This window comes from Apium graveolens, chromosome 9 (assembly GCF_009905375.1).
Source record: "Apium graveolens cultivar Ventura chromosome 9, ASM990537v1, whole genome shotgun sequence".
NCBI classification, from domain to species: Eukaryota; Viridiplantae; Streptophyta; class Magnoliopsida; order Apiales; family Apiaceae; genus Apium; species Apium graveolens.
Window position 1 is genome coordinate 262,584,986 of NC_133655.1, and position 12,813 is coordinate 262,597,798.

The following is a 12,813-nucleotide window of genomic DNA, read 5'->3' on the forward strand; positions in this document are numbered from 1 at the left end:
TACTTTTTGCATAAAAAATCCTAACATATGCTAATACGGGACTAGGTCTTCGATAAAAATTAAAACAAATTTATTCTAAAGTCAATCCGATCTTAGAATATAGGAGTTATTCTACAGCAGGGCTTAGTCAGGAACTCTAGTCAATGCAAGCGAAAAAAATTGTAAAATAGCATGTCATATTTCAATTTTTTCGATATATTTAACAAGAATATCATTAACAGTTTATATTGTATCCGTATATTAACCTATTTTGTTAAACATAGAATAATTTATGTATTTTTTGCAAGTTATATAATTCAGTGGGGTGAAGAATAAAATTTAAATGAGATCAAAAATATTAAGTGGGATTAAAATTATTAATTTTAGGGATCGAATAAAAAATTTAAACTTCATATAATAAGGAAAACACTTGAGAGTTGAGAGGGTACAAGTGACCCCCACCCCACGCCCCTGCTTAGAACTATCAGCCAATCTTAATAAATAGTGTTTTTTATGGATTTTATTAATCAAATAGTATAAATTTTTGGTTGTGTAACTTGTATGATGTATCCATGTCCACTTAAAATCGATATGTAATGTATTATGTCAAGGTAGAAAACTACTAAACTAGAGAAGTAGAGAGCAGAAGCTCTATCAGCAATGATGACAAATTAAATACAGTAACTCTTTCAGGTTTCAACTTCTGACATTGTAACTGAATTCACCGTTAACAGACCACAAACAACAGAAATTCAAATTTAACAAGAGATGGTCAAGCTTGTTCCTTATTTTGACAGCCATAATTGGTGCAGACACAAAATAATGTCAGACAAACAACAAGTTGAGGTTCATATGTCCACAACCACAGTCCACATACATAATATATCTACCATTTTTCGTACAAATGTGTCTCACCTTTCCAGACCCCTGAGACATTGCGGGCTTGTAACACCTTTCCTGACCCCTAAGACATCGCGGGCTTGTTTGAAACTCGGAGAATATTTCTGGTTTGATCTAGATTACAAACTAAAAACGCATAATAGATCTGAAAAAAAATAATGAAAATGTATAGATTAGAACTAGTATCAATAGAGAGACGTGGTATAGATGTACTGCAGAGGCTTTATAATTAAGAAAACCTACAAACAATGTGCGCAATTAAAATTATTTGATTACCGCAGAAAAATTATAGGGCAGTTTGAAAGTTGAGAAGAAGGCACCATAAAAAAACATTATCGCATATAAGATATTTACTTGGCCAAGGATATCAAATTTGTACTAAAAAATGCTTTACTTTCTTTTAACATGAAGACAATTTGCATCATCATAAGATTTACTCAACCAAAGTAAACGAAGAAGACCCTTTTTTTGCCAAGTGAACAAAGAGGATTATTATGCCTGTAATCATGGCAGTTGTACACTGTGAATCTAAAAGGATCAACTGGTCCTTTGTTCTTGTCAAATATGTGCAGAACAGCTAGTCAAACATATGCAAAAAGGTACATAATTAACATCATGCTTCTAGTACCCTCCATGTACTCGGCCACATACCACAAATTAATAAACAGCTAGTCAAAACTCAAATATATATATATATATGTATATATATATATATGCAAAAAGGTAGCTAATCAGCATCACATTTCATTAAGCACCATAAACTGGCCTGCTGATAGACAATCTTCTATTAAAATGTTAAAATCATATATTTCAAGTTTAAAATAATGATACAAGCTCTACTCTTATGAATACGGAGACCTTTCTTTCACGAATAATACATTTTATTGAGAAACACTAATGGAATGTTTGAAAGATTGAAAAAAAAGTACAAAATCTGTTCGGCAATACTAGCAAATAATAAACAGCGAAAATATATAAACATATGTAAGTCACTCCTGTCTATCAGCACAGAAATATATATCTTCCAGTTCTCAAGAGTAGATCCACCGGGATACTAGATGGTTAGTGGACAATAAAAGAAATATTAAACTAAAATTTTCATTAGATAATTAGAATTCACAATCACTATTTCATGAGACTACTGTCCTGCAAAAAGAAATTTTTGTAGGCTTTCAGCAACTTGACACGGGTAACAAATGAACTACCGACTACATATACGTTTGCCAGTTCATATCTTCAAATCTACCTCCTAGTTCTCCGATATCCACTTTCCCTTGATATAGATCCAATTATTGAGGTACTTCTTCCTGATACGTGGTCACATACTTGTCCAAGAATGACTTCTCAGTCAATCTGAGAAAAGAATGCATATGCGGTTCTTTCTTTACAAACCCCTTCATCTGCAGAAACCTGACCACCGAAGACCTTGGAATAATCCTCTTCTACAAACTGAAGGTCAAGATGATGGGAAGTCTTGCAACAGCTGAACTGCAGACACATATTTTATTCACAAGAAAGTCCATTACTTTTTTAATTTTCTCCTCGGAGCAAAGGATAAAAGCAGGGGTCTTTCTAAAAGCCATATTGAGGTCTTTGTCAGACCATCCCCACCGCTTATAAATTTCAATATTATGCTGCCAAGTTGACTCGCTCATCTGTGTAGTTGCATCAAGTCCTTTAACGAAAATCAATTTTGTGGGCTGAAGTCCCAAATCAATTAGCTTCTTTGTCTTTTCAGCAAAAAGATCAGATCTTTGAAAAAGTACCGTTGTGTATAAATTTATGGTAGACACAATCACATCTTTAGGTGCACCAAGTTTTTCCAAATTTCGAAGGTTTAAAACAAAATGTCTTTGTACAGTCCCTGAACCCACCAAGAACAACTTTTCAAGATAGCCCTAGGTTCCACAATGTAGCCAACTACATTGCTGAGGATATTATAAATAGGAATAATTCTACTTTCTAGTTCGTAAGTTAGTAGTTTCGCTGAGGTCAGAAATTTTCGAAGATCAGATCCAGATAAACCTACGGACTTAGACTGAAAAAATTCAAGTTTTGGCCTAAGGTTACTCTCAGGGTCAGCTAACAGCAATCTTGGATATTTTCGAACCATCATCGAAATGTGGGTAGTCTCACATCCATGTTACTTGAGGAGTGATAAAACTGCATCAGGTTTAAACGATTTTCAAAATGTACCTTTTTCGACGCAACAATAGCATTTTGTTGGGATAACCCACATGAATCTATAAGGTAAGAAACTGTAAATGAGTTCTTTTCTTGAATATTATTATCTGCTAGGGATATTAATCTTCTTTTAAATGCAAGAGTATTGATGGGTAACACTAAAAATCTAAACTTTTGAAGTCCTAAATCAGAAGTAACAGCAATTCTTGAATTTAGGGCTAGCTTAGCAAGAAATAACAAACTTTGTTTGCAGCAAAAAACAGAAATAATTGAAGTGTATGTATATATGTAACAGTGTATGTATAAGCATCAAAATTAAGACTTACAGAATCAAGAAGAGGGCTTACCAATCTTTGAGAGGCAACACGTGAAGTTTTGAGCTTTCAGGCTTTGCGGCAGTACATTACCCTTGCAAGAATCCAAAATAAACAAATTTGTACAAGATTTTAATTTCATTTTGCTTTTTTATTGATAAGGAATAATAATTGGTTTCTCTTTCATCTTTGTTGTTAAATAGCATATTAATTTATTGGTTTTTTTTTTGTAAAAATATTATTATTATTAAAAAAATTGTAAAAAATATCTTTTTATTTACAAAAATATTATTTTTTCAATTTTTTTTAAAAAAAATACGATATTTTGCAACTGAAATCAACAATTACATGCAACCTAAAACTCAATCAAAAAAAATCTATTCAGTTAGTTGTATATGTGCTTGATTTTAGTTCTTTTTGGTTGATTTCGTATTTTTATAAAAAAATTCAGAAAATGGGAAAATCGCAAAAAAAAATTGAAAGTTAGTATATTTGATAATTTCTCTAATTTATTTGGTGACGATTTATAAATTTTCAATACATTTTTACGGTTCTTTTTTGAGGGTTTTTCTATTTTAAATTTAATTTCTTTAAATTTCTATACTCTAAATTTAAAAAAAAAAAGGATTACATTTTTTGTACAAAGTTCTTATATTCAATGAATAATCCTGGAGTATAAATAAAAAAAAGTTGATCTTGGTTTGTTCAATTTCTGGAGACTGGCACACAGACAGTCTCTATCTCAACTCTCTCTCTCTCTTGGATTGTAAACAAAGATGGTGGAGAGGAGGAGAAAGCCACTAGTACTCTCCTCCACTAAAACTCTAATCAATTCACTACTCAATTCATCAAACCCAGAAGCTCAATCTCAGAGTTTTTCCGGCGACAAGTCCTCGCCGGCGGTGCAATTACAGGCCGGAATTCTACGACTTACCAATGGCAAAACAGTAATTTCGGATCCAAAGTTGGCTTCTTTGGATGACTCTGCTTTGGTTGGACTCTCTACATCTCTGCTTAAGAAGCTCTCCATTACTTCAGGCTCACTGGTACACAAGATTATATAAAAATGCAATATTTCAAGATTTTATTAGTACCCTTTTTTTAATTTGATAAATTTGGATGCCTTTTGTGAATTTTCATGAGTTGTGCTGTTTTAAAAGCTTGCTTGTTTTGTTAGGAGTTATGGTTAAGGCACATGTTTTTGGGGGATATCATGCGATTTTGTGAAGGGACCTAAGTAAATATATCTTGTGTATTTTGCTCAAGACTGTGATTTAAAGGGTTAGATGTATTGCGAGTTTGTTTTTAGTTTTAGTAGGGAAAACTGGAAAGGCTGTTTCTGTAAAGGCTCCAGCTTTGACAGGGAAATTAACAACAAGATACATGCACAGTAACATAAAATAGTGTAGAATAAGCTTAATGCCTTGAGAATACGTTGATCGGTTTTTTCTTTTAGGAAGTTTCATTTTTCATCAAGCCAATCTAATGCAAAAAAGCATAATTAACTGTTAAACCTCTAAAGATGAATTTTTCTGTTTTTTCTTTTAGGAAGTTTTATTTTTCATCAAGCTAATCTAATGCGTAAAAGCACAGTTAAACCTCTATAAATGAATACTTCGGGACCGGAAGATTTTATACGTTTATCGAGATTATTCATTTATCGAGGTTAAAGATACATTGTCTCTAATATGTTGGGACTGAGAAAAGATATCCATTTATTGAGGTTGTACTCTAATTTTGTATATGCATATTTTTTTCATTCTTTCAAAATGAAGGTCAAGTAAAGTTTTTATTATTTGTTAAATTAATTACATATTTCTCTGATATGCAACTTAAGACCATCTCCAACCACACTAGTCAGAATTTTAGCCAAATTAATATAAAATATTCACTAGCTAAAAATTAGCCAGCAATCATTGAATTTACTCCAACTATACCGGTTAAAAGACTAGTCATTTGATTATTTTATTAGAAAGGTAACTGAGAATAAGTTGGTGAGAAACCACTATTAGGTCTGTAAACAAATTAAATTAACACAATGGTTAAAAGAATGGATCAAAACAAAGGAAGAACTATTAAATAGTACACTGGCGAGTTGATGAAGCCTCACTATATGTGCAAGGAAATGAAGGCTTGGTGCTTTGTAGTGAATGACGAGCTATTTTACTAGCCAAAATAGCTATCATGAGAGAATAGTGAGAGGGTTGGAGATGCTCTAATACATGTTGTTTTTCATCTGTTTTCCTACATTTTGAGAAATTACAGAGTTAATAAACTGATTTTGCCTGCTATGGTTTCATATATACTTTTTCTGATATACAAGGTACTTGTCAAGAATATTGAGACCAACATACAGAGAATAGGCCAAGCTGTTGTTTTGGATCCTCCAGTGACTAGTGAGAGTCAGGTGGATGATAAGCTAACCTCATCTGGTGATATATTACCACTGACAGATTCTTCACATGTGATGCTTGTATTCCCTTCATATCACTTTCCTCAAAGGCATTCTGTACCTTTAGAAGCTGAAGTTTCTTACCTCTCGTCTCTCCTGGCATTTAACCTTAACTTGCATCTTTCATGTTTAAATTCTCTAGTTCAACAAGGCAAGGAACATTTAGCCTCTTTGTTTAAAAATAATGTGAATGATGAAACAAATGGAAAAGGAGGAACGGAGGGAGTGGAGTCTACCATCAAGTTAAGTGTTGAATCTTGGTTTGGATCACCTAAATTTGCATCACACTTGAGGGCTTCCTTCGTTAAGCTACCAGAATCTGGCACCCTTGAGTCTCTCAAAAGTAGTTCATCTGTTGAAGCTGAAGATCGCCAACGAATGATTGACTTGGCATTAAATGAATATTTTTCAGTTGATAGATATCTTTCCAGAGGTGATCTTTTCAGTATATGCATCAATTGGAACTGTAACTCCACATTGTGCATTCCTTGTGACCAAAAGAATCATAATATTAGTGACAATGTCATCTACTTTAAGGTAAGTAAGCTTTTATACTTCTATGTCAGAAGTACAGAAGATGCTAAAGATCTACAAAAAGACTTACCTGTATAATTATGTATGTGATCAGGTCGTTGCAATGGAACCTTCAGATGAACCTGTTCTCAAAGTCAATCGCACAAAAACAGCCCTCGTTCTCGGGGGGAGTGTTCCTTCTGCTGTCCCCCCCGATCTTTTGATTTCTAAACCTAATAGTTTCACTCCTTTACAAGGCGACACTGTTAAGATTCTTGCTTCTATACTTGCACCACCTCTATGTCCATCAGCACTTTCGTCAAAATTCAGGGTTGCTGTCCTCCTCAATGGTTTGCCTGGTAAGCTTTGTGCATTAAAAACTTTACATAGATTTTCTTGCATTATTGTTGATAGTGGGGAGGTCATAAGGTTCATTTGGTAAGTCGACAATTTCGTGATAATATTTAACCACTCAGAGTTAATTGTCGAGTATTACTAATATATTTAATTTAAATTTTTTTATGTAGATCTCATTTGTGACTGTATTTTCTGAATGTTATAATGCCAATCTTTAAACCTACAGCTTGCTAAAATCGAAACTATTAATTAGGGTGTGGAAAGAGGACTGTGGTCAAGTACATAGCTCGTCGATTAGGCTTGCATGTTGTGGAATACAGTTGTCATACTCTTATGGCTTCCTCCGAACGCAAGATATCTGATGCGCTTGCACAAGCTTTCCTTACAGCCCGCAGGTAATATCTCATTATGGGGTCTTGGGAAATTGTATACGTGTTTTTTTGCAACTCTTTAAATTCATAAATTTAGAAGACATGTCTTCATGAAAAGGTTAAAAGTTAAAACAGATGAAATGGAATCACTGAGAAGGAAAATATATATTACGCTTATATTGACTTGTGAACAATTGTTGACAGACGTATGTTATTGATATGAGATCTGAGTTGCGACTTTATTATTGAAACTTATCAATTAGTAACAAATATACTAAAAAATATAAGCTATATGATTGTAAGCTTAGTCGTGCTTTACTAAGTGGATGCCCTTAACATCATATAAAAGTGATCTTGTAGATATTCGCCAACAATTCTTCTGCTCCGACATTTTGATGTTTACCGCAAAATGGCCTCTATGGAGAGCTCACAACAAGATCAAGTCGGCGTGAACTCTGAAGTTGCATCCATTGTCAGGGAATTCACCGAACCAGTTAGTGAAGAAGTAGACGACCTATATGACGAAGAAGCCAGTGGTGATGCTGTAAGATTGCAGTTCTATATATTCGTAGTCTTTTCCAGCTTATTGGTGATATCGTTTCTATACATGACATAAATAATAATAATGATATAGTAATTTATACGAGTAGGTGTTGAATTATTATTTCATTTAAAATATTTGAGTTATTCGAATGTCTTGGAAATGCTTTCATACATCCAGAATAGTGTTGTATTCAACATGGGAAAAAGAGTGCATGATTATCGGGGGTGATGACATTAAATATTTCTAGTATTCACGAAAATAAATACACTGAAACTTTAATGTTAAACAAGTAATCCTAAAAATAATATTTTTAATATTAAGGTAACTTAATATTACCATCTCCACTGGTTATTTTTATTTTCTGTAACCATAAGCTTGTCTCTTGTCTGTTACATATCATCTGTTGCTTCAGTTTCAGAAAATAATATATTTAACTTTACTAAAAAGGTAGGCTAGCAAAGCTGTTCTTAAGGAAACTTTATTTTATTTGAACACTCCCTTGGCCCAAATCTTTGGATTTATAAATTTAAGGGGATCTTGCTTATTAGTTTCTTTTCTATTTATAAGCTTATGCCAATGTTATTGTTTTACTGCAAAAGGGTGTTCAGAGGACAAGCAGACATCCAGTATTGTTGATTGCAGCTGCTGACAGTTCTGAAGGGCTGCCACCAACTATTAGGCGCTGTTTCAGTCATGAAGTTAGTATGGGACCTTTGACCGAAGAACAGAGGCTTGAAATGATCTCCGAATCACTCAAGAGTATTTCTGAGCTTCTTCCAGATGTAAGTGAATGTAATATCGTATTTAGGATGTTAAGACTTTTGTACCTTCACTCTTTCAATAAGTAGTATACAGATATGAATTTATTTATGGTATCTCCTGGTGTTTTGAGTTTCACCTCGTCCACCTCCGCAGCGAAAACGGAAGGGAAGGGGAGAAGAATAATGAAAGAAAAGCTAAAAAGTCTGTAGCATATGTGATGTTAATGTTCTTGAAATGGCATCTACATTTTGTCACTACTCTTTCTTCAGCCAAGGCTTTACTTTTTAAGCTAAAGGAGAATTGAATGTTAGTTTATGTTGCTATGAGCTATGAAAAATAATTTTTTGATGGCATCTCAACCATGAAAGCATAACCTCCTTATATCATTATTTAGTGTTCACGGTCCATTATCTTACAGCATCTAGGCACTTCTCTTTGTGGCTGTTTTGAAGTGTTGTCGTGTCTCTTAACTCCTTGCTAAGATTTTTAATGCAGGGTACTTCAGAGGATCTTATAAAGGATATCACTGGACAGACATCTGGCTTTTTGCCAAGAGATATGCGTTCTCTGATTGCTGATGCTGGTATGAATTTGATACCCAGAGACCATATAAATTTTGACAAAGCTGATCCTGGAATCTCAAGTGAGAGTAGCTCATTACGGTCTCAGAAAGTTCGGGAACCAAAGATTTTGGAGAAAGAAGACTTGGTCAAAGCGTTAGAACGATCAAAAAAAAGAAATGCCTCTGCCCTGGGCACTCCCAAGGTGAACTTAATTTGCCAAAAAACTAGCTCAAGCATTTTCTGATAAAATATTCATTTTATCAAACTTATTTCAAACAGTATGTTGTAGTTGTCAAAAAATAATCGATTAAGTTCTCCATGATACTAGTTTAATTCAATAAGGTGAAATATTGCAGGTTCCTAATGTAAAATGGGAAGATGTTGGGGGACTTGAGGAAGTAAAGAAATCAATTCTGGATACTGTTCAGGTAAGTTTGTCATTACTAAACCGGATTAAACCTCTTAGTGCTTATTAAGCATGATATCTTGATTGATATTGTTAAAAAAATTGCAATCCATAAATCTTTAGCTCGACTGATTCATAGGTTATTTTAATTAAAATATTTGTATTTTCGGAGTGACTTGTGGCTGATTCTTTCTAATGTCTCTCTAGTTACCTCTCCTGCACAAGGATTTATTTTCCTCTGGTTTACGTAAGCGGTCTGGTGTGCTTCTATATGGTCCACCAGGGACGGGGAAAGTAAGTTCATATACTACCTCACTGTCCCTCTAATGTTTTGTCGGTTAGCAACTTTTGGATGACATTGTCCTATAACTTATAATGTTGTTAACTTCAGACCTTATTGGCAAAAGCTGTCGCAACAGAGTGCTCCCTTAATTTTCTTAGTGTCAAAGGGCCTGAACTGATTAATATGTACATAGGAGAATCAGAAAAGAATGTTAGAGACATTTTTCAGAAGGTACTTTTTCTGTTTAAGCATTATGCATGAACTAAGGTCTAAGAAGGTCAAGTTCTAGTTGTGTTTACTTACAAACAAGTGCTACTTTTCTAAGCGGGTTCGTTGATTTATAGGCCAGGTTGGCACGCCCCTGTGTTATCTTCTTTGATGAACTTGATTCACTTGCACCAGCTAGGGGTGCATCTGGTGATTCTGGGGGTGTCATGGACCGCGTCGTTTCTCAGGTACAATTTCTTTGTGTCTGTAACTATTATGGATTATTTTATGGTGCTTATCATCTTTAGCTGTTTCACCTACCTTTAGGATGCTAAATCATATTACCCTTCCTTGTTAGTAGATGCTTGCGGAGATTGATGGTCTGAGTGATTCTAGCCAGGTTAAAAAGTGTTCTAGCTTAATTGTTGTTTTTATAATTGTTGTTTCTTGAATTTTCTAATCTTCGTCAACTTGAGGATCTTTACACTTGTGTATTCAGGACTTGTTTATTATAGGAGCCAGTAACAGGCCTGATCTTATTGATACAGCACTTTTGAGGCCTGGTCGATTCGATAAGCTCCTTTATGTTGGAGTAAATACAGATGCAACTTACAGGGAAAGGTTGGATTCACATATAATACATATATGCTGATTTTTGATAGGTGTACTAATAGGTAACAGTTTCACATACTTTGCAGAGTCCTGAAAGCATTGACCCGAAAGTTTAAATTGCACGAGGATGTGTCATTACTCTCCATTGCAAAAAAATGCCCCCAAAACTTTACTGGTGCGGACATGTATGCCTTGTGTGCAGATGCCTGGTTCAATGCTGCAAAGCGCAAGGTGAGTCTGAGGACCACCATATTATAATAGTTCAAACTTACTGGTAGTTACTGCTATAGGAGGAAGGGTGAAATTAGAGTGAACTCGATACACAGGTCTATTACCACCTATGTAACGCTCTGCCATGTTAATTAGCAACAAGTAACTAAAACCACACTTGAACCTGCATAAATCACAAGCCAAAAAAGTCCAATGACTGAGATATATAATATATGCCCGTTGAAGGTTTTATCTGATTGGTTAAAAATATGTGCCAGAAATAAATGTTGATTAGGATGACAGGTACCACAATTTTATAACAGCTGGAAGATTTATAATACTTTTCTGGTGTGTCTATTGGGCCTTAAGTATCATAGGGATCCTGATATATTTTGGTATACTTTTTCCAAACTTCATATGGATTCATTGTTTTTTAGCACTTCATCTTTTTAGTTGGTATACGTGAGTTTATCTTCTGGAGTGGTAGCTAAGACTGTTTTCTGATTATCCCCTAGGCTTTGGCTCCTCAGTCTGATCCAACTGTCACAGATGAACAAGCTGACTCTGTTGTTGTCGAGTATGAAGACTTTTTAAAGGTAAGATGGGCATCTATGCAAGTGTTTCCATTTGAATCTCTCATGTTCTAGGTTTTAATATGGTAGACATGTTCTTGCTGCTGGTGCCCTTTGCAAACTTCTAGGTAGTTTTATTTGTACATCATAACAAGTTAGTTAATATTTCTATTTTAGCAACAAAATAGAAATAGCAGAAATTTAACTTAACCAAAAAATTAAAAAAAAGTTTAGCTGATATTTAGCAAAACAAAAACAGAAGTTGGCTGATTGGCGTACAGATAAATCTGGAGACTGGTATAATTATTTTGCAATAAACTTGTGGAATCTCTGACATCGCCATTGGTTTCTTTTACTTTAACAATCACTCATCTGCCCTAGTAGCTATTCCAGGGTTGACGTCCCATGCAAGTTGAAGTTTCGTAAACATAGATCAAAAGAAGTGATAGTCTGTTTTGGAACATATATTTTCATGCAGCATCTAAAGCTTCCTTTCTGTTTTGATGAGAACTTCCGAAATTGATTTCCCGTGTTTCTGTTTTTTGAAGAAAAGATATAAATATTTGTGCAGGTTGTCGGAGAGCTAGCCCCGTCACTGTCCATGGCAGAGCTGAAGAAGTATGAAACGTTGAGAGATCAATTTGAAGGAACATCTTCAAGATGAATATTGTTCCCACAAACTAGGCAGGCAGCAAGTGCCTCTGTACTAAATAGTTAAAAATAAAAAGCTAGTTGCTATACCTGTTGTTAATAGAACAATGATGACACTATGCAATTATGCTCATCATAGTGGACCTAATTCTTGGAGTAAATGAATAAAGAAGACTAGTGCAGAAATATAATTTTTTATTCACGAAAAAAGAATCATGTAATATTCTTCATGTCTTATTATTAGTGGCAATGGAATGCATTGAACTTTTACGAACTTAAGATTGAAGACGACTAAAACAAAACAGCGCCCCAAACTATGGGGGACCATTGACAAATATGCCAAGTAAAGCAGCAATGGCGTCAAAAATAGGGAAATTATTTGGTTAACAGAAAGCAGGACGAGAATGAATCCGGGAATCCAGGACCAATTTCTGGGAAGTTCGAGTTCTGAAGTTAGGTAGAGCACCTCGTTTACACGCGAACTGCTTGATTCCAAGCATTCATAACATTATTCCTTTTTGAGTAACTCGGACTTTGTAACTCTTTTTCCGCTGTTTTTCCATTTGGGTCTATTTATATTTTCTTAAAAATTGTATTTTTAATTTGGAATTTTCCTTCGTTTTGCACTTTGTGCCCGTTTGAAAAATCATAAAATAAGTCTTTTATGAATTAAAATTAATAAGTGACTTATAACTAATAAGTGAATAAATACTTATAAGTTATACTGTATAAGTTTTTGGATAATTTTATTTGTAAGTCAAAAAAAATTCTTAAATAAACTAAAATAAATAAATTTTAAATTAATTTATCTTAGTTCCTAAATTTTAAATTAGAAAAATATTTAAAAACATATATTTAAAAATTACACATAATAAAAAAATCAAAAAATAAATTAAGTTAAGAAAAAGTATGTTGTTACTAAAATTCAACTTA

At 34.0% G+C, this 12,813-nt stretch overlaps 1 protein-coding gene and 1 long non-coding RNA gene across 2 annotated transcripts; one reads left to right on the forward strand and one right to left on the reverse strand.

Moving 5' to 3' along the window:
- Positions 1-629: 629 nt before the first annotated feature.
- Positions 630-3,531, reverse strand: LOC141682866 (uncharacterized). The gene is made up of 2 exons (XR_012559979.1): positions 3,411-3,531; positions 630-1,024 (listed from the first exon to the last, which is right to left on the reverse strand). It is a non-coding gene; the product is annotated as an uncharacterized LOC141682866 (long non-coding RNA).
- A 544-nt stretch (positions 3,532-4,075) lies between these two features.
- On the forward strand, positions 4,076-12,154 carry LOC141683825 (peroxisomal ATPase PEX6). The gene is made up of 16 exons (XM_074488589.1): positions 4,076-4,423; positions 5,701-6,366; positions 6,458-6,701; positions 6,953-7,094; positions 7,431-7,614; positions 8,214-8,396; positions 8,872-9,141; positions 9,296-9,367; positions 9,553-9,639; positions 9,737-9,859; positions 9,973-10,083; positions 10,197-10,235; positions 10,335-10,456; positions 10,534-10,678; positions 11,173-11,253; positions 11,801-12,154. The coding sequence occupies exons 1-16, from the start codon at positions 4,154-4,156 to the stop codon at positions 11,891-11,893; spliced, it is 2,832 nt and encodes a 943-aa protein (XP_074344690.1). The 5' UTR covers positions 4,076-4,153; the 3' UTR covers positions 11,894-12,154.
- Positions 12,155-12,813: the final 659 nt, after the last annotated feature.

Bases quoted from the DNA above. Each gene is read 5' to 3' on its own strand.
- LOC141683825 (XM_074488589.1), top strand. From the start codon at position 4,154: ATGGTGGAGAGGAGGAGAAAGCCACTAGTACTCTCCTCCACTAAAACT. The intron at 7,615-8,213 runs GTAAGATTGCAG...TTACTGCAAAAG, and splicing joins AAGAAGCCAGTGGTGATGCT to GGTGTTCAGAGGACAAGCAG. The intron at 9,368-9,552 runs GTAAGTTTGTCA...ATGTCTCTCTAG, and splicing joins CAATTCTGGATACTGTTCAG to TTACCTCTCCTGCACAAGGA.